At 42.6% G+C, this 22,357-nt stretch overlaps 1 protein-coding gene across 2 annotated transcripts in view; it reads left to right on the top strand.

The window, feature by feature from the left end:
• The first annotated feature begins 231 nt into the window (after positions 1-231).
• Positions 232-22,357, top strand: part of MFN1 (mitofusin 1) — a 64,498-nt gene continuing 42,372 nt past the window's right edge. The window contains exons 1-5 of one of the 2 annotated variants that reach the window (XM_077487928.1): positions 232-337; positions 7,139-7,261; positions 9,050-9,185; positions 11,314-11,476; positions 15,353-15,477. In XM_077487928.1, the coding sequence (XP_077344054.1) occupies positions 7,147-7,261; positions 9,050-9,185; positions 11,314-11,476; positions 15,353-15,477 (539 nt within the window). In that variant the 5' untranslated portion in view covers positions 232-337; positions 7,139-7,146. Of the gene's footprint in view, positions 338-1,089; positions 1,112-7,138; positions 7,262-9,049; positions 9,186-11,313; positions 11,477-15,352; positions 15,478-22,357 lie in introns of those variants that run through there. The other variant, XM_077487929.1, reaches the window with a different exon arrangement.

The raw sequence follows: 22,357 nt of genomic DNA, 5'->3' as shown, positions 1-22,357 counted from the left end.
CATCAGGGTCCCCTTTGTGGGTTGAGGATCCCTATGACGTGAAGGAAGGGACAGGGCGGACATATCATACTGACATGTATATCCTACAATATGAGGAATCTCTGCGGCTCGCATTTCCAGGGACAAGGGTCCAGAAAGGAGGCTGGAACTGAAGTCACCAAGATGGAGGCGGGGACGGAAATGGGATAGACGTTTCTGCCTCTTGTAACCAGACCGGCGATCTGTGCGTGAGGCACACCCCGTGTTCTGATTGGCTGTATGCTGATCAGGTTACCAGAGGTCAATACGCCGGTGTGAGAGTTCAACTTGTGGCTGTGGGCCGGGGCGGCGGAGGAAGGTAATGTGTACACCTGAAGTAAAGCCCGGGTCTCCTCTTTTGTAGATCTCCATAGGAAGGACAGCAGTACACAAACACGTCACAGGAGAGCCTCCTGTCTTATGTAATAATGGGCATGCTTGGAGTGCACAGACCATGAAACTGAAAGGCAATGTGGGGATGAAGGACTCTTCATCTCTGACTAGGCCTGGGGGTTCTTACATAAGTCCACCAATCAGGAGGGTTAGCACTTCTTTTTTGGTTAGTGGGTGGAGCCATGTCATTCATTCCTTTACATATTTCCACCATTTCTACATCCAGGACCGATGGCTTATAGCACACTGCCTTAGACTAGCGACACATGTATGCATGCGCATTGCAGGTACGGCAGCCCGTTCATTTGAATGCCGTTGTTCTATTAAGAAACGCCCTCCATCGAAAAAATGCCTCTGATGGGTCTGCGCATGCGCAGTATGCAATGTCACTCCAGCTGATGTGATGTCAACACGGCGCATGCGCAAATTGTCAGAGGCCATAGACAGCACGCCGTTCAGTACAGCCAAAACCCGCCCCGCGACAGTGAGGCAGAATCTTGACAATTTAATTGTCTCTCGGCGCTTATCAGATTATCAGATGCTGCCTCCAACAATCTGCACATGCGCCGTGTTGACGTCCCGCCAGCTGATCGACATATCAGGTGGAGTGTGACATTGCGTACTGCGCACATGCAGACCCATCAGAGGCATTTCGGAGGGCATTTCTCGAAATTACCGCACCAGAGCGCAATTAAAATAGGTAAGTATGAGTATATTCCTTCTACAGGGTAACTAGTATAGGTGTTAGAAGGTGGGTGGGGGCAGTTTTAAGCTTAGTTAGTTCTAGCCTGGACTTCTACTTTTGAAGCAGATCTAAACCCATTCATTTAAAGTAGTTATATAGGCTGCATGAAGATAAAAACCTACTGTGTGCTGATCCCCACCCCCCTTGATCCACTGATATGCACGAGAGACTCAGCCAATGAGGAGAGGAGTCCTGGGATAGCCAAGACAGCAGCGGGCACCGATTGATTCCTACTGCTGTCATTCATAGCCAGTGAGCCAATGAGGAGAGAGTAGATCGGGGGCACGAGCCCGGCTCTGTGTCTCATGGACACATAGAGCAGTGGCTCAGGAGCGAGCATGCACCAGTGCCTCCAAGGAATGCGGCTTTCCCTGGAGGCATTGTTCGAGGGGGAGGGACCAGGAGCGCTGGTGAGGGACCCAAAAAGAAGAGGATCGGGGCTGCTCAGTGCAAAAGCATTGCATTTTCTAAACTAGCTTTAAATGCTTGAATACTGGTCACTTTCACCCCCTTCCTGCCCAGGCCATTTTTCAGCTTTCAGTGCTGTCACACTTTGAATGACAATTGCACGGACAATTGCACCCAAATTAAATTATTTTTTGAGACAGCTTTCTTTTGGTGGTATTTAACCACTTAAAGCGGAGGTCCACCCTAAAGTGGAGCTTCCGCTCATTGGAACCCTCCCCCCCTCCGGCGCCACAATTGGCACCTTTCAGGGGGGAGGGGGGTGCAGGTACCTGTACAGTACAGGTATCTGCACCCACTTCCGGCATAGATATCTGCAGAAGGTACACCCCTTTCCGCAGAATCTACGCCCCTTTCCAAAGGTCCCCCGCTGTCTGCTGGGAAACACACGGATCCCAGAGACAGCGGGTCCATCCTTATTGTGCAGCGCGACTCGCGCATGCGCAGTAGGGAACCGGGAAATTAAGCCGCAAGGCTCCCCTTCCTGATTCCCATACCCAAGATGGCGGCGGCAGCACCCGAGAGACGATCGAGAGATCGGCTTCGGGTGCCGACATCGCGGGCGCACTGGGCGGGTAAGTGTCATTATTTTAAAAGTCAGCAGCTGCAGTATTTGTAGCTGCTGGCTTTAAAAAAAAAAAAAAAAACGGCAGACTCCCGCTTTAAGGTCCGGGCTCTTTCTGAGATTTGCTGTTTACAAGATAAAAACTTTTTTTGGCTAGAAAATTACTTAGAACCCCCAAACTTAATAAAAATTTTTTTTCTAACGCCCTAGAGCAGGGATCTGCAATTAGCGGACCTCCTGCTGTTGCAAAACTACAAATCCCATCATGCCTCTGCCTTTGGGTGTCATTGCTGTGGCTGTCAGAGTCTTGCTATGCCTCATGGAATTTGTAGTTCTGCAACAGCTGGAGGTCCGCTAATTGCATATGCCTGCCCTAGAGAATAAAATGGCGGTTGTTGCAATAATTTCTGTCACATCATATTTGCTTAGCGGCCTTACAATCGCACTTTTTTATGGAAAAAATACAAATTTTTGAATGAAAAAGTAAGACAACAGTAAAGTTAGCCCAATTGTTTTTTTTTTATAGTGCGAAAGATATAATGTTACACCAAGTAAATTGATACCCAACATTATGGATGAGCTCAGGCGTGTTTGCATGGACCACGTGGTGAGCCCGCCAAGAAGTTGGCGCTGCGCTAATCACAGGCAGTGAGACATTTCTCGATCTCTGCAGCCGCACATCGGGGCAATGTCTCACTGCCTGTTATTAGCGCAGCGTTGCGGCGACTTCCTGGTGGGCTTAGCACGTTGTCCATGTGAACAAGCCTGAGCTCATCCCTTCCCAACATGTCACTCTTCAAAATGGCGCCTGCTCGTGGAATGGCGACAAACTTTTACCCTTAAAAATCTCCATAGTCGTTGTTTACAGGTTGCATGTTTTGTGTTACAGCTGAAGTGTAGGGCTATAATTATTGCTCTCGCTCTATCGATCACGGCAATACCTCACGTGTGGTTTGAATACCGTTTTCATATGTGGGTGCTACTCACGTATGCGTTCGCTTCTGCACGTGAGCTCCGCGGGGACGGGACCTGTCAAGAAAAAAAATAATTTTTTTTTTTTATTTATTTTACATTTTTTTTTTTTTTTTTTTACACTGTTCTTTAAAAAAAAAAAAAATTGTCCCTTTTATTCCTATTACAAGGAATGTAAACATCCCTTGTAATAGAAAAAATGCATGACAGAACCTCTTAAATATGAGATCTGGGGTCAAAAATGCCTCTCGTCTCATATTTACACTAAAATGCAATAAACAATTAAATAAAAAAAAGTTGTCATTTGAAAAAGAAAAATGTCCCTTTAAGAGCTATGGGCAGAAGTGCCGTTTTGGCGTCGCTTCTGCCCTGCAATGGTATGGAGACGGGTGGGGGCCATCTTGCCCTCACTCATCTCCATACCTAGCAAGGAAGAGGATCCAATCGCCTGGAGCGGGGGAGGGCCACTGATAAAAGTGGTCTTGCGGTGAATACGCCACAGACACCACCATTATCGAAACTGGACTGTCGGCCGAAGAAGAGGATACTGTGGTTATGGCAGCTAGCGGCTGCCATAACAATGATATTCCTCTTCAAAGTTAGGACGTATATCGGCGTTCAGCAGTCCGGAAGTGGTTAAATAGTTTTTTGTTTTTTTTTTGAGACAAAGCTTTCTTTTGATGGTATTTAATCACCACTGGGGTTTTATTTTTTTGCTAAAAAAAACGAAAAAAGACAGAAAAAAACATCTTAGTTTTCTGTTAGAAAATGTTGTAAATAAGTAATTTTTCTCCATCACTGATATGCACTGAGGAGGTGGCACTGATGAAGAGGGACTAATATGCAGCACTGATGGGTGGCACTGAAAGGCAGCACTGACTACTGGTATCACTGTTGGGGCTGCACTGATGATCAATGCCCTGATTATCTGTGCAGGTCTCCCCATCTGACATGTATGGACGGTATACTGAGCTGTATGTGTGCTGTACTGTGTCTTCTGAGCTGTATGGACGCTATACTGTGTCTTCTGACATGTATGGACAGTGTACTGAGCTGTATGGATGGTGTACTGAGCTGTATGTGTGCTGCACTGTATCTTCTGACATGTATGGATGGTGTACTGAGCTGTATGTGTGCTGCACTGTATTTCCAGATATATAAACAATTAATGCATTCTGTATGCAGGCCAACTAATCGATAATGAAAATGGTTGATAACTTTTCATAATCGATCAGGCCCCTTTCACACTGAGGCGTTTTTCAGGCACTAGAGCACTAAAAATAGCACCTGTATAGCGCCTGAAAAAACTGGCTGCTTTCACACTGGAGCCTAAAAATAGCGGCGCTTTACCGCTGACGCCCGCACTGCCCCAGTGTGAAAGGGGCCTTAGTTGTTTTGGCTCTATTTAAATCTATCAGCAATATTCAGTTTGTAATCCCCTTTTCAGCGAGATGATACATTTGAACATTTGTAGCAATATTTGAATTATCTGTGATAAAAAAAGGATCCCTAGTTTGCAAATGTGTGAGTGACTGCGGTAGGGGTTTTCATTTGTAAGCGGCTATTGATATTATTATTATTGGATGAAAAAGGTGCCTGTCCTGTATAAGTGTCAATTTTATAGAGGGGTGGAGTCTATGAAAGGTATTTTCTAGCATGCTGGAAATGGCTTATCCTTGGGAACATAGTAATCCCCTATAACAATATAAGTAGCACCCAACAAAGCATGGGGACCTTTTTTTTTTTTTAATAAGCGTTTTGTACACGCATTTCGGGGGGTTATGTGTTCTTGTTGTAGCCAGTGGAAAGCTAGTTACTAGGAGAAATGGCACAAAAACATGAGACCACGAATGTGCAAATATGCACCAAAAAAAAAAGCTCATGTACTTTTTTTAGGCGTCAAGCTACAAGTGTACAGACACTGTATAATACAATGGGAATCCACGTGTTGAAACCACTAGTGTGAGCTGAGTGTAATGTTTTCAGAATTTTGCCTTCATTGTATTGCCTTGCGTGTGCTGCTGTGTTTGTTTTTGTTGTTTTTTTGGGCCTTTTTTTGCAATATACTTTTGACTATACATGCCAGTGTAGCAAAGTAAAATACTAGTGTGGTTTGTGTTTATCAGTCCCTTCTTCTCCAGTTACAGTGTAATGTCAGGCAGCAGGTTCTGTACATGTGAGAATGTTACTGGGAAGTGAGTGACACCACTTGTCTCTGACCTTTCCAAGGACAACCACTTGTTGTCTGTTCTAGCTAGTAAACAGATCAACTAATGTTTGTGTTACCAAAATGACACGCTACTCTGACTTGTAGTTTATGGCATGCTTTATTGTCATTTGGGTTTTTGCGTACGCCTTATTAATAATCTTGTACATTTGGAGTTTCCCGAATTGCGCTTGCATGTAGTTAGAAGAAATGTGGAAACTGCTATGTGGGTGGAATGTCCATTTCCCTGTTCATTCATGCAGGACTGGGACATTGTGTAATTCATGGCAGCATTTCAGTGAAACAGAAAATGAAGAATAGCTAGAGCGAGGTCAGACATTCCTTTCATAATACATGGGAAACTGTGAGATTTAATGCCATATAACATAGTGTACTGTAGAGAGTAATGTTCAGCAGTACCCCATCACCCAGCACAATAATCTCAAATACACAAAATGCTTCAAAGATAGTTTTATGTGCAGGGGTAAGGTATTTCAAAATCTTAAATGTTTGGAGGTACCATCCCTAAAAGTGATACATATAGAGGTACAAAGGATATATAGGACTTATCTACTTCCCTGGGTATGTTACAGACATGAACTAACTGTTTCTATAAAGAATTTTTAACATTTTATTAGAAATATCACAAATATTAAAAGTTTAAAAACATCTAGGCAAGTTAGCCATCCAAGGTAATACGTTTTCTGGCCTTTGGATCCTTTTGACACGCCAACACGTTTGGCGGGCAGTCTCGCTTCATCGGGGCCTCAGATTTTATTATAGAGTACTGTGAGCCTATATATGAGTTGTTTGGTAGTGAAAGCCTGTCAGGTCTGTGGGGAGACCAACCAATACCCCTTAAAAAAAACACTACACATCCAAAACTTCCTGAATACGGAATATACACTATATTACTGAAAGTATTGGGACACCTGACTTTTACACATGAACTTTAATGGCATCCCCATCTAGTTGGCCCACCCTTTGCTGCTATAACAGCTTCAGCTCTTCTGGGAAGGCTGTCCACAAGGTTTAGAATTGTGTCTATGGGAATATTTGACCATTCTTCCAGAAGCGCATTTGTGAGGTCAGGCACTGATGTGGACAAGAAGGCCTGGCTCACAGTCTCCACTCTAATTCATCTCAAAGGTGTTCTATCGGGTTGAGGTCAGGACTCTGTGCAGGCCAGTCAAGTTCCTCCACCCCAAACTCGCTCATCCATGTCTTTTATGGAACTTGCTTTGTGCACTGGTCTGAATCATTTAGTGGAGGAGGGATTATGTGGGGTTGTGCTTGGTCCCTTAGTTCCGGTGAAGGGAACTCTTAAGGCGTCGGCATGCCAAGACATTTTGGATAATTTCATGCTCCTAACTTTGGGGGAAGAGTTTGGGGATGGCCCCTTCCTGTTCCAACATGACTGCATATCCGTGCACAAAGCAAGGTCCATAAAGACATGGAGGAACTTGACTGGCCTGCACAGAGTCCTGACCTCAGCCCTATAGAACATCTTTGGGATGAATTGGAGCGGAGACGGTGAGCCAGGCCTTGTTCACATCAGTGCCCAACCTCCCTTACTTTTGGGGGGATTTCCTCTAACTTCCTGTGGTGACTATGGGACAAGAAGTGAAGAAAAAGTTATAACCATTTCCTTACTGACATAACAATTTATCCAAACGAAAAAAATAAACAATTTCATTCAGTTCTATTTTATTCATTTTGTTGTTCTGTATTGTGCTGTTCTTAATTAGCAATCTCTTTGTTGTTGTCTGCACAGGAAAAGACATGGAGGGAACAAGTGTATCCCCATTAAAGCACTTTGTGCAGGCAAAGAGGGCCATCACGTCTATTTTTGACCAGCTTGTGGGATATATCAGTGATGGAGTTATCTTTGTAGAAGGTAAGAGTGGTTATCTGTTCACAGGCTAGTGTATGGATTAACTACCAGACCATTCTAGATGTCAAGCAATCATTTTATCAGAGTAAAATTATAAACCAATTTAAAAGGACCCAAACAGAATATTTATTCGGTACTGGTGGGTTGTGACCACAGTAGATACATTGAGGGAGATTTAGTAAAACTTGTCGACAGAGAATCTGGTGCAGCTGTACATAGTAACCAATTGGCTTCTAACTTCAGCTTGTTCAACTAGGATGGGTTCAGACTGGTACAACACGACCGTCATACCACTTTGGATCTGACTTTGCCCTGCGACTTGAAGTCCGACATGCATCTGACTTCAATGAACAGGGATCCAACATGCCCCGGGTGGTGAGGCCATAAGAGGCAGGGCCTCAAGATGACCTCAACTGGTGACTCCGCTCCATGCCAATATAAATGGTGGCACACCGCGCACCCAGCATTAGAGCGGGAGGGAGCGTCAAGTCAACATCGAAAGAAGAACAGAGGGAGAAGACAGCGGAGAAGACCCAGCAAAAGAGCGAGAAGATAGTGGAGAAGGCCCAGCAGAGGCAGAAGACAGTGGACAGAGGGAGAAGAACCGGAGAGGGTTAGAAGACATCAGCGAAGAGTGGAGTCTGGTATGGCTGGTATGTAGAGTCTGGCCTGGTATGCTCTTGGAGAGGGAACCCATGCCGTTTGTTTTTTTTAAATTTGACATGGCTTTCCCCTTCAAGATCATCCGAGCACAAGTTGCATGCCAAAGTCGGATCAGTCAAGAAGGCGATTCAACTTTGATCCGACTTCAGTGATATTCATTGGGCTGTCGGACCAAAGTAGTGCAGGGAGCATTTTCAAAGTTGGACCGACTTGTGTCGGACCAGTTAAGAAGGCTCCCATAGGGAAACATTGTTTTTCACACGTCATGAGCTCCCAGTGTCCAAGCGTTTATTGTACCAGTGTGAACCTGGCCTTAAGCTTTCACAATAAGCCTGGGTTCACACTGGTACGACAAACGCTCCGACATTGGGACATCATGACGCATGACATGTGAAAATCAATGTTTCCCTATGAGAGAAGTCTTAACTGGTCCGACACAAGTCAGTCCGACTTTGAAACTGCTCCCTGCACTACTTTGGTCCGACTTTGGTCCTACTTCAGCCCATAGAATATCATTGAAGTCGGTTCAAGTAGGATCCTTGTAATAACCATCCGAGTTGTGACATCGGGTGATTACAGCAGCAGTAAAAATAATTTGTCACTTTGGGATTGTTTTGATGAAGGACAAGTCGTACTATCGCAATTCGGAGCACAAACTTAACTTGTTCATTCAAGTCGGATGGAAAGTAGGACAGATGTAGCAGGGCAAAGTAAGATGATAGTCGTACAACAGTCATGTCGCATCAATGTGAACCCAGCCCATTTTAACACCGACCTGCATTAAAAACAGGTGTAAGCTGGCCAGCTGTGTTAGTGACCCCAGTGAGAACCACTTTGATTAAGTTGATTTAGTGTGTGGTGGATGGATTTTTTTATTTCACAAATCATTTTACATTCAGACTCTTTCTTTCCTGTATATAATGAGAGCATCTCTCACGATTTGATGCAAACCAGCTGAAACCCCCTTTAAAAATATATTGCATACAGTAAATGTTCCCAGCCAAGGACAGGAAATATTTGAATGACCTGATCACTAAGTAAAAATAAAGGGCACAGGAAGCCTGAAATAAAAATATGCCACACATGCATTGCTAGTGGTTACATTTGTCCACATTTATGTTCTTACAGAAACCTCTCGAAATTTAGAGCTAAAAAACATAACCACCGAAGATGACCTCAAGAAGATTCAGAGTTTCAAGCAAAAACTGGCTGGCATTGGCGAGGTTTTGTCAAGAAGGCACATGAAGGTGGCGTTCTTTGGCAGGTAAGTAGTTGCTTCTGATGGTTTATTCTTTTGTACATTTTGTCAGGACACAAGGAAGTGTGACATTCAGCTTGCATGAGCACAGTTGTGCTATGTGAAAAGGAACCAGGCTCTTATATCATAAATCACCATACTGAATAAACAAATACAACTTCATTTGAATTGCCATATTTATCAGCATATAACATGCACCTTCATTTTAGGAGGGAAGTTTCAGGAAAAAAACTTAAATTTTAAATAAAGAACTTTGAAGCAAAATAAGGGTCAGTGCCCATTAATGCAGCCTCACCATTGCCATTTGCAGCCTCGCTATTGCCCATCTGCAGCCTCACAATTGCCCATCATTGCAGCTTGTTCGAAACCCATATGCAGCCTCACCATTGCCATGAATGCAGCCTGATCAGTGCCCATCTGCAGCCTCGCCTCAGATTACTGCTGCCTCGGAAGGGACAAGGAGGGGGGGCAGGATGAGCGCCATCAGATTACATACAGTGAGAATCTCCTGTTTGCTCGGCGCCCTCTTTAATACAAAGTTATATGATAGAACACTGGTCCAATGCCGGCCCAAGAGACTGAACTTCCTATTACAGAGGCCGCTGAGTAAACAGGAGATTCTCGCTGTATGTAATCTGATTGCTTTCATCCCGCCCCCCTCCCCATTCCCTCCTAGGCAGCCCAAATGGCAGTATCGGCATATAACACGCCCACACTATTTGCACCTGATTTTCAGTGTGAAAAAGTGTGTGTTATACCCCAATAAATACAGTATAAAAAAAAAAAAAAAAAAATTGTGAAGTCCATGTATAGATCCCACACGTGAATAACGTCCTCAGTGAGTATAGGAAAGGTTTCTCTACCCGCATGCAGACACACTATGCACTCGCCAGACTTAATTAACCCCATTACAGGGAGTCAAATTACACATATGGGAAAATCAAAGATGTCATACATGAGGTCACAGTAATGAATCCAAACCTCTTGTATAATGAATGGATGACAGCAGCGGTTTGGATTCATTCCGGGTGACCTTATGTATGACATCTTGGATTTTCTCATATGCGTAATTTGACTCCCTGTAATGTCAGTTAAGTCTGGTGAGTGCATAGTGTCTGCATGCGGGTGGAGAGAAACCTTTCCCATGCTCACGGAGGATGTTATTCACGCATGGGATCTATACATGGACTTCACAATTTTTATATCTTATTTTTATAATTCAAATGAAGATGTATTTGTTTATTCACTATGGTGATTTATGATATAAGAGCACGGTTCCTTTGTTTGTTTTTGTTTTTTTACACTTTACAACACGCAGCTCTTTATTGTAGTTTGTTTTTTGGTCATTGTTTTGCATGGGTTTGGAACCTATTGGTTCCTGCATTTTCTTTTACAGTTGTGCTTTGGTTAGTAGAAACCATAGAGAAGACTCATGCAGTGCTTGCAGCTGGGGTACATCCTGCTCTGGTAGCAGCCGCTCATTGTACCGTAGTCATTACTCTGTGTGATTGCAGGGAACACAGCATTGCTGATATGACTGAGGACAGCTTCAGCAGTAAGTGGAATACTTCTCAGTCATCATGGTGACTGGAATGTCTTTGATCATGATTTAATGCTTTCTCCATAAAATTACAGAATTGTGTAAGTCCCAGTGCCACAATAATGCTGCTTCTAAAGGCCCAAATACACAATCAGACTTTTTGACAACAACGGTCTGACGGACGTGTTTTATCAGACAATCCGACTGTGCGTATGCTCCATCGGACAATTGTTTTTGCCTTTTCAACAGACAAATGTTCGCTGTACACAAGTCCATTGGAATAAAGTCCAAAGTACAAACACGCATGCTCAGAACCAATGCTAAAGATCAGACAAGAATGGCAGAAATTGCCCAACGGGTGGCGGTAAAGAGCGGAAAAACCATGTGATTTGGGGAACGTTGGCTGAAAAAGTTCCACCATGTGTATGCAGAACAACTTCACGGCCAACGCCCCCTCAGACAAAAATCCACAGAAAAGTCTGATGGAAGTCCGATCGCGTGTACAAGGCTTTATTGTAATACCTGCAAGAGGACACCTTGGAATGAACAAGTATAAAAAAGAGAATTTATATTTTCTATGTAAATGTTTTTTAGGACAAGCAGTGGGAAAAGCACAGTGATAAACTCTATGCTGTGGGACAGGGTGCTACCCAGTGGCATTGGACACACTACCAACTGCTTCCTGAGTGTGGAGGGGACAGATGGAGATAAGGCGTATTTGATGACGGAAGGCTCTGAAGAAAAGAAAAGTGTTAAGGTATTTCTTGTAAACCTGTGCTAATCTAACTGAGCACATACAAATTTATTTGCACAGGTTACTTGCTGTCAAAACAGTTGGTAGATCTAGAGATAAAAAAAGAAACTGAAAGCGGAGGTCCACCCTAAAATAAAAAATGAAAATTCTACAAAAAATATATATATAAAAAATTGTTTTACTTACCAGAAACACCTTGTTGCAAGACAGTCTTCCTTATCTGCCTCTTCCTATTCCGCAGCACTGTTCTGTCACTTCCTCCTCTTCGGCAAGCTGCCCTGTTGTATTCTGGGACTTGTGTGTCCCAGAAAACAACAGGGCCATTCACAAAGCGCTGCACGCATGCGCAGTAGGAAACGGGCACCCAATCCAAATGGACGGATCGGCCTTGGGGGACCGACTTCGCGGCCTCGCTGGACAGGGTAAGTGCCCTTGTTAAAAGTCAGCAGCTACAGTGTTTGTAGTTGCTGACTTCAAAAAACAAAAAACAAAAAAAAAAAAAAACTGGAACACTGCTTGAAGTTATACTTTATGCAAATCACACTTTCCTGTAAGAGCTTACCCCCCTGCTGCTTGCGAGCCACTTTGGTTATTCATTGTAAATCATGAACTACTAAAATGCATGGGAAGTGGTAGAGTGCTGGGTCAAGCTGTGCATGTACAGCAAAGCTGAGATTTAGCTAAAACACTACTTCTCTTATGTAGTTGAAGTAAATGGAAATCGCCCTAGTGAGACACAGATAACAAGCAAAAACCTGAGGGGTTTTAACCCTTCTTTATTGTATCCAAAAATAACAATACAAACATTTTTAGATCCACTTTAACCTGTTGCATACTTGAAAAAATCAAAGTTGTGAGTCCAGAGTGAACCTAGTATTTTCAGAAAGAGATCAGCAGTGGCATCTTACTTTAAAATCACTAAGTCTTTAGTTTGCCGCAAACAGAAGGCTTTTTATCTTAATGCAATTAAAGCGGGAGTTCCGCCGTTTAAAAAAAAAAAAAAAAAGTCAGCAGCTACAAATACTGCAGCTGCTGACATTTAAAATAAGGACACTTACCCGCCCAGCGTGCCTGCGATGTCGGCACCCGAAGCCGATCTCTCGATCGGCTCTCGGGTGCTGCCGCTGCCATCTTGGGTATGGGAATCAGGAAGGGAAGCCTTGCGGCTTCACTTCCCGGTTCCCTATTGCGCATGTGCGAGTCGCACTGCACAATAAGGATGGTCCCCGCTGTGTCTGGGATCCGTGTGTTTCCCAGCAGACAGCGGGGGACACGCAGGAAGTGGCGTAAATATCCGCAGATTCTGTGGATATCTATGCCGGAAGTGGGTGCAAATACCTGTACTATACAGGTATCTGCACCCCCCTCCCCCCTGAAAGGTGCCAATTGTGGCGCCGGCGGGGGGGGGGGGGGGGGTTCCAATGAGCGGAAGCTCCACTTTAGGATGGAACAAAAAAATAATAATTTGTGCTCCTTTTTAAATCGTTATACAGCACAGTGCTTGTGCTGTGTGATTTGTCCCTTTCTATCACCTGAAATACCTGGTTGATCCTGTCAGTTTCTGCCCTCCCCTATGTAAACTGACCATGGTTCATCATGGCTGCTGAGCCCTGACAACTGTGGTCAGTGTATATGCCTCTGTCGTCCGCAGCCCTGCTCACCTGTGTCTATGTCCTTCTCCTGTTTAGTACAGTGTCAAATAGGCCCTTTTTTTGGCATTATTATGCAGTTTAGGTTCATGGCAATGATACCAATTCATAATGCATTCAAATTGTTGGGGTGCTTTTGCCTGTGATTGTTTCTTTTATCAGCCAGACAGATGAGACAAGTATAGAATGTTATTAAATTCAAGCTAAATAGTCTGCTGGACATAGTGTTTCAGACAATATTTGTATTGTGTAGTAGCTTCTCTTTTTTCCCACAAATAGAGCTTTCTTTTGGTGGTATTTGATCACCTCCTGCGTTTTTTTTATTTTTTGCACTATAAACAAAAAGTGACAATTTTGAAAAAAATTCAATATTTTTTACTTTTTGCTATAATAAATATCCCCCCAAAAATATATAAAAACAAAACAAATTTTCCCCCTCAGTTTAGGCCAATACGTATTCTTCTACATATTTTTGGTAAAAAAAAAATCGCAATAAGCGTTTATTGATTGATTGGTTTGCGCAAAAGTTATAGCATCTACAAAATAGGGGTTAGTTTTATGGCATTTTTATTAATAATTTTTTTTTTACTAGTAATGGCAGCGATCAGAGATTTTTATTGTGACTGCGACATTAGGGCGGACACGTCGGACAATTTTGACACATTTTTGGTGCCATTGGCATTAATAAAGCGATTAAAAATTCACTGATTACTGTAAAAATGTCAGTGGCAGTGTAGGGGTTAAGTGTGTGTGTTTTTTTTTTTTTTAACTAGGGAGGCGTGGCTTGGCGTCTGACGTCACTGATCGTCTTGCCCTATAACAGGGAACAGGCGATCAGTGACAGCCTCAGTAGGAAGCACGGGGAGAGGTTTGTTTACACTTACCTCTCCTCGTTCTTCAGCTCTGTGACCTGATCACGGGACACCGGCAGCGATCGGGTCCCGCGGTCACGGAGCTCAGGGGCGGTGCGCACGTGACCCACGGCTGGGCACTTAAAGGCAACGTATAGGTACGCGATTGTGCCCAGCCGGGCCATTCTGCCGACGTATATCGGCGTGAGGCAGTTCTTAAGCGGTTCAACTGACCAAAAACGCAGCAAGCAAGATTTTTAACACCACAATGGAATCGCAACAGACCAGTGTGAAGACATACATAGAATTCAAAGGGATACATTTTTCTTGAGCTTTTCTTGTGCTAACTGGCAATAATGGCCGACAATAAATTCATGTTCATTTAAATATTAAAAAGTTGAATATAATACAATTCTATGTAAAAATATTTTTAAAAAACTGTCATTTTTGGTTTTCAGCCAAGGGCATCCTGCATTTTCGGTTTCGGCAACAAAATTTCCATTCGGTGCACCTCTAGTACTGACGTTTCACTTTTTATGATTACAGAAGGAACATTTGATTGGGTGTGGTTATATATGTACAGTCATTTCCTATGTTTATAAAATGCTTCTATATTAACTGTATAGGCGCTTTCTATGATGTCACTTTGTATGACTTTGTAGCCTTTGTTTTACTGTCTTTTTTAAACAAAGATGTATGTTTATTTTTTAATAGCAAAGTACTAGAGATTGTAAAGGCTTAAAGCGGTAGTAAACCCGCAATTTTTTTATTTTTATTTTTTAAACCTGCAAAGCAAAATGCATAATGAGCTAGTATGCACCGCATACTAGCTCATTATGAAATACTTACCTTAGAACGAGGCCCCGACATCTGGCCCGATCCACGCCGAGGGAGCCGACATGCTCCCTCGGCGTCTCTTCCGGGTATCGCGGCTCCGGCGCTGTGAGTGGCATGCGCGCGGGAGATTTCAGTCCGGCCGCACGAGCGCTGCCGGATTTTCACGGAGAGAACCCCCTTGTGCGCATGCGCCGCTGCAGTCAGCGGCGCATACCGAGGGGAATATCTCCTAAACCGTACAGGTTTAGGAGATATTATTTTTACCTACAGGTAAGCCTTATTATAGGCTTTCCTGTAGGTAAAAGTTAAAAAATTGACCATACTACCACTTTAAGACCGATGTGGCTGTTATTCATTTGTAGTGTCGTTCCTGGGAGCTTAAAAGACTACATAATTGTCATCCTGATCACTTATAGAAGACAGCATAGTAATTACATTCAGTTGAAGTGATATTTATGGCTACGTACTCTTAAAACCATATATTTACAAGTGTATACATTTTTGTGATAACTCCCCGTGGAACTTGTGTTTTCTGTATGTAGACTGTGAATCAGCTGGCTCATGCGCTTCATATGGATAACGATTTGGAAGTGGGCTGCCTTGTGCATGTTTTCTGGCCAAAGGGAAAGTGTGCCCTTCTGAGAGATGATCTGGTCCTGGTAGACAGGTATGTGCTGAAAATACTTCTATGAAGCTAGTTTAACGATAATGTTGGTGCATAGCAGAACAAAATACATTCAAAACTCTATATGTAATGGATTCTATACTCTATGCACAATGGATTTATTAAATGGTGTTCCTGTACATGATCAGCCTGTAATCGCATACCAGGATATTGATTTTTATTTCAAATGTTTTTTCTGTGGAACTTTCATTTATGCTGGCCAAATAAATGTTGATGCACTGCTTTTGCTTTAAGGAATAATGAGAGTAAAGGAAAGAGACAGGTGAAAGACTGATTACGTTATCTGTAACACGTATAGTCTCTAAGGTCATGTTCCCACTGGTACGACAAACGCATCGACATTGGGAGCTCATGTCGCATGATGTGTGAAAATCAACGTTTCCCTATGGGAGCCGTCTTAACTGGTCCGACACAAGTCGGTCCACCTTTAAAAATACTCCATTCACTACTTTGGTCCTACTTTAGCCCTTTGAATATCGCTAAAGTCGGTTCGTCATATTAACTGGTCCGACTTTGGCATGCGACTTGTGCTCTGATGATCTTGAAGGGGAACTCCACGTCAAAATGTAAAAAAAGCAGCATGGGTTCCCCCTCCAAGAGCATATCGGACTCTTTGGCCTGGTATGGATTTTAAGGGGAACCCCTACGCCATAAAAAAACGGAGCGGGGGTCCCCCCAAAATCCATACCAGACCCTTATCTGAGATCGCAGCCCGGCGGGTCAGGAAAGGGGGTGGGGATGAGTGAGCGCCCCCCTCTCCTGAACTGTACCAGGCCACATGCCCTCAACGTGGGGGGGGTGCTTTGGGTCAGGGGGGTCCCCCCGCCCCAAAGCACCTTGTCCCCATGTTGATGAGGACAAAGGCCTCTTCCCAACAACCCTGTCCATTGGTTGTCGGGGTCTGCAGGCGGGGGGCTTATCGGAATCTGGGAGGTCCCGTTATCAAGGGTGCCCCCAGAGACCGATCCCCCACCCTATGTGAATGAGTATGGGGTACATTGTACCCCTACCCATTCACCCCAAAAAAAAAAGCTCCGGCGACTCTTCCGATATCTTCTCCCCTCTCTCGCTCTGACTCTTCTCCGCTCTCGCTCTGATTCTTCTCCCTCTGTCCGTTGTTTTCTCGCTCTTTTGCCCTGTCTTCTCCCTCTATTGTTGTTCTGATGTTGACTCGACACTCTTTCCCGCTCTAATGTGCTGTGCCACTACTTATATTGGCATGGGGCGGGGTCACCAGAGCCCCACCCCTTATGACATCACTGCCCATCATGCCTAAAGAGGGTTTCCGTTTCCGATAAGTCCCCCGCCCGCAGACCCTGACAACCTACAGCCAGGGTTGTTGTGAAGAGACCCTTGTCCTCATCAACATGGGGACAAGTTGCCTTGGGGTGCCCCAAAGCACCCACCCCCCATATGGATTTGGGGGGGGGGACTCCCATGCTATTTTTTTTTTTTTGGCGTGGTTGGTTCCCCTTAAAAATTCATACCAGACGCAGTGCGTGATATTGTTGTGGATCAAAGTTGGATCCCTGTTCGTTGAAGTCGGACGCATGTCAGACTTCAAGTCGCAGGACAAATTCGGATCCAAAGTGGTACGACTGTCATGTCGTACCAGTGTCAACCCGACCTTTTGGTAGTGTCAGATGCAGTTCCTTTCTAATGCTGTTTGCCCATTAGTATGTTAAGCCACACTACTGCAAATAGGAACATATGGAGGAGGGAAAAAGCCTTTAACATTGCCTGGTAATGCAAAAACTTGACAGATGTTTAGGCTTTTGGTAGCAAAAGAATATATAAAGGCACCATTTCAGTAATAACCGCTATTTACATATTCTTAGCAAGCAGTAAATACGCTTTGAAAAAGCACTCTCCAACCTGTGTAGCTGTAGACACTGTGCAGAAAGTCTTCTTTAAAGTTTATAATGCACGCTGTAAAGTCTTTCAAGTCTGCTCTCAGCGCCTCGCTAATTTCTGCTTTAGAGAAATCTGAGATTTAGTTTAACGATTATAAATTTATTTAAGAGATTTTTATATTTAAAAAATGTTTACAGAAAAATATTACAACACATAATAAACTGGAATTGAAAGTAAAAAAGTACTTGGCAAAGTATTCCTGGTCTTTAGTTCTGTAAAGTAGATCTAATCTAATGTATTATGCCGCGTACACACAGTCGGAATTTCAGCCAGCAAAAGATCAAGAGAGCTTTTCATCAGAAAATGCGACCCCCTGTGTATGCTACATTGGAATTTTGCTGGTCGAAATTCAGATCACGTGTATGCAATTCCGACACACAAAAACTCACGCATGCTCAGATTCAACTACGAGACGGAAGATATTGGCTACTGGCTATTGAACTTCCTTTTTCTAGTCCCATCGTACGTGTTGTACGACAGTCGGAATTTGGTGTGACCGTGTGTATGCAAGACAGCTTGAGCGAAATCCCATCGGGAAAACCATCAGAGCTTTTTTCCGACCAAAATTCTGATCGTGTGTGCGGCATTAGTCACTGACTGTCATAACTGACCCTTAACATTCCTTAATAGTTCGAAGGTACACAAAAGCTGAAACATGGTACATTCTCCAAAGGTAGCATTTAATGTGCGTTTCTTGGCTGGGGACATTTACCCTCGCTATTAGTGCTGGAGACAATTTGTACTGAAACAAAATGATAGAAGATGTAAAATTTTAAAGTTCGGGAGGCAAGGGAAATCTTCTAGTGGACACTTATTCTGGTGTCAAAGAGGGGGATTTTCCAGTTATGAGCAATTAATTTGACAACAACTTTGTCATAACATATAATAAAGTGATTTGTATGCCTATAGGAGAGCAAATAAGAGTTTTTGTTTGGTTTTTCAACAAAATTAAAATTTTTCTATACACTTTTAGGAAATAAAGAGCATTAAAAAAATAAAAAACATTGATTGTTTTAATGCGGCTAATTTTACTATGTCGCGCCAACCCTCCACTACATATAATATAAAAATAAGATTAAACAAATAAATAAAATAAAATATGAAAATAAATACTGATACAATTATGCAAAAAGACCTCAAATAATGTGTAGATGACCAAAAAAGTCAAACATGGCATTAAAGTGAAAAAAGTCCAATTAAAGAAAAGTTCATAAGTGAATCCAAATGACGGACGTAAGTGTTCTTAAATGACAACACCACAGTGGTTCAACACTTTCCAAGGCGCGTGAGATACCCGTCACCATATGTTGAATGCGCTTACCAGAAAATATATGGAATGAAGCATATACAAATGATAAGTGGATGACATCCAGGTTAACCTTCCTCAGCTGGGTCAGCACTCCATCTCTTAGCGATGTTTCCAAGATAATAGTCTGTTCAGTGGTCTCGATATGAAGCACTCAGAGACCCCCAGAAGAAAGGGACTGACATAGCGTAATAACGTAGGAACAGTTTAATAAATAAAAGTAATGCACTTACAAGTACGTAGATAAAATACAGCATATAGAAGCAATGTAAAAAGCCGGCCGGCAAACAGGAGCCCGTCCTCCTCTCCTACAACGTGGTGGCGTCACTGCGTGCCTTCCCAGATGCGTTTCGTCATACCTGACGTTGTCAATGGGGAACGGGCAGCGCAGTGACGCTCCGCCTAATAAAGCTAACGAAGGTAACCAAGCCTCGTATTGAAATACGAGGCTCAGTAACGCTCCGCCTAATAGAACTAACGAAGGGAACCAAGCCTCGTTTTGAGATGCAAGACTTAGTCAACATACGCCATTACGGAAAATGGCAAATAACCCCAATACGAGCGCTATCTATCCAGAATTGAAATATTATAGTAACCCGTAACGAACACACTTAACGTCTGTTAAATAGAACATCATAGATGAAAATCACATCCAACAGAAATATTGTGTGTTTAAAAAGAAAAGAAACATTAAAAAGTAAATAAATAAATGTGCTCGTGTAACACGAATAGAAAGTTGGCAATATCTAAATCGCGTAACACTTCATTATCGCATATCCCTCCGTGAAACACAAACGAAAAAATCAGTTAAATCGTGAAACGAAGGAATAACATCCAGTCCTTCTAACGGGATTGGCGCGAAAAAGACGTCTGCATATATGGTGTCGTATGCCAAATAGTATGCTGACAGTATGAAGAAATCGCATACCCTTCGCAATACACGAATAGAGATAGAAAATCAAAAGAAAATAAGTAAATACAAAAGGATTATTGGAGAAAATTATTTCACACAAATCCATGGGTATAGTGTTTATCTAAATAGAAAAGACAAATTACTACAGACAGACAATGGGAGTTGCTATGGGGGCAAAGTATGCCCCCAGCCTGGCTAATCTCTTTATGGCCAGGTGGGAGGAGGATGTCATCTATGCCCACGATATACCTCAGATTGTTTTGTGGGCTAGGTATATAGATGACATCCTCCTTCTCTGGGATGGCCATGAGTGAGATTTGAGACACTTTATGGATTCCTTGAATGATAACGAAAGGGGCATACATCTCAGTTATGAGATAAGTCAGGTGAAAATAAATTTTTTAGATCTTAATATTGTTATAAAAAAAAGATCGTTTTGTCACCTCAACGTTCTTTAAAGACACTGATCGGAACTCTTTCATCCCGACTGATAGTTGCCATCATGTCCCCTGGCTTCGATCAGTTCCCAAAAGTCAATACATCCGATTGAGGCGCAACTGCTCTGAAGTTGAGGAATTTTTGGCACAGGCCGAAGTTCTCACCTCCAGATTTTTAGAAAAAGGATATCAACAAGATTTCTTAATTAAGACTCTTAATGAAGTGACCAATATTCACCGTGCCGATTTGTTGGTCGAAAGGGGCCCACGTGTTAATGACACTCAAGGAAAAGTCCCCTTTATTACCACTTACTCTTTCCAACAGAAGAGCATAAAGAGATTGATAAACAAACACTGGCACATTGTTAGCAGGGATGCTACCTTAAAAAATGTGGTTAGTGAGAGGCCCCAAATAGTGTTTAGAGGAGCATCGTCAGTCCGTCATCGTTTGGCACCAAATGTCATAGACCCTCCAGCTAGAGGTAGGGTTTTTTTTGACCAGCTCACAGGATTTTACAAATGTGGTAAGTGTAGGGTCTGTTCCTTGAATTCTTGTGTTCAGAGACGGACCACCACTTTTCGCAGTACAGCTACTGGATTAAACCATAGCATTAAACCATGCATCACATGTGCCACCGTGGGAGTGGTGTACATGTTGCAGTGCCCTTGTGGGCTGCAATATGTGGGACGCACAAAGCGCCCCCTACAGGTGAGACTCAATGAACATATAAGTAATATTATCATTGGTTTCCCCAACCACTCTGTGTCCAAACACTATTTGAAATTTCATAGTAAAGACCCCTCTAAGACCCTTTTCTTGGGGATTGATAAATATAAGCCTCACTGGCGGGGCAGCTCTTTAGTAAGAGAAATTTCTAAACTGGAAATGTCTTGGGTCCACCGTCTCAAAACCCCTTTTGGGCTTAATATCGACACCGATGTCAACGCCTTCATTGATAACTCTTAGTTAAACCTCTCTTTTTATCTGTTTGGTTTAGATTCTTTATTCATATATATTTTTTATACATTTAATTTATGTATTTTTTGTACTTCGAATGTTATACTAGTTTTTTATATACAATATCTTTTTGGCCTTGCCTGTTGTGAGATGCTAGACTGGTCCATAGATTCTAGATATGTGCGCCATTTCTGGATATACATTTTAGGTATATGTATTATTTTTTTTATATATGGATCCTTTTATTATAGACGATCCATTGATCGTACAGATTAGGCTATTTTTATTTTTATTTTTAATCTTATTTTTATGTTGTTCTGGGGTTTGGCCCATGTGCGGGTATCCAACTCGTATTATTTACGGTTGGATCTATGCGCATTGACTACTCCATAGTATATATATATATATATATATATATATATATATATATATATATATATATATATATATATATATATATATATATATATATATATATATATATATTCTTTATTAACATCTATTTCATTTGTCTTTTCTATTTAGATAAACACTATACCCATGGATTTGTGTGAAATAATTTTCTCCAATAATCCTTTTGTATTTACTTATTTTCTTTTGATTTTCTATCTCTATTCGTGTATTGCGAAGGGTATGCGATTTCTTCATACTGTCAGCATACTATTTGGCATACGACACCATATATGCAGACGTCTTTTTCGCGCCAATCCAGTTAGAAGGACTGGATGTTATTCCTTCGTTTCACGATTTAACTGATTTTTTCGTTCGTGTTTCACGGAGGGATATGCGATAATGAAGTGTTACGCGATTTAGATATTGCCAACTTTCTATTCGTGTTACACGAGCACATTTATTTATTTACTTTTTAATGTTTCTTTTCTTTTTAAACACACAATATTTCTGTTGGATGTGATTTTCATCTATGATGTTCTATTTAACAGACGTTAAGTGTGTTCGTTACGGGTTACTATAATATTTCAATTCTGGATAGATAGCGCTCGTATTGGGGTTATTTGCCATTTTCCGTAATGGCGTATGTTGACTAAGTCTTGCATCTCAAAATGAGGCTTGGTTCCCTTCGTTAGTTCTATTAGGCGGAGCGTTACTGAGCCTCGTATTTCAATACGAGGCTTGGTTCCCTTCGTTAGCTTTATTAGGCGGAGCGTCACTGCGCTGCCCGTTCCCCATTGACAACGTCAGGTATGACGAAACGCGTCTGGGAAGGCACGCAGTGACGCCACCACGTTGTAGGAGAGGAGGACGGGCTCCTGTTTGCCGGCCGGCTTTTTACATTGCTTCTATATGCTGTATTTTATCTACGTACTTGTAAGTGC

Source organism: Lithobates pipiens, unplaced genomic scaffold (genome assembly GCF_037356315.1).
Source record: "Lithobates pipiens isolate NorthernLeopardFrog02 unplaced genomic scaffold, aLitPip1_a1.2 Scaffold_18, whole genome shotgun sequence".
Classification (NCBI taxonomy): domain Eukaryota; kingdom Metazoa; phylum Chordata; class Amphibia; order Anura; family Ranidae; genus Lithobates; species Lithobates pipiens.
The sequence above is the reverse complement of the archived record's forward strand: the minus strand, read 5'-3'. Positions and strand labels throughout refer to the sequence as shown.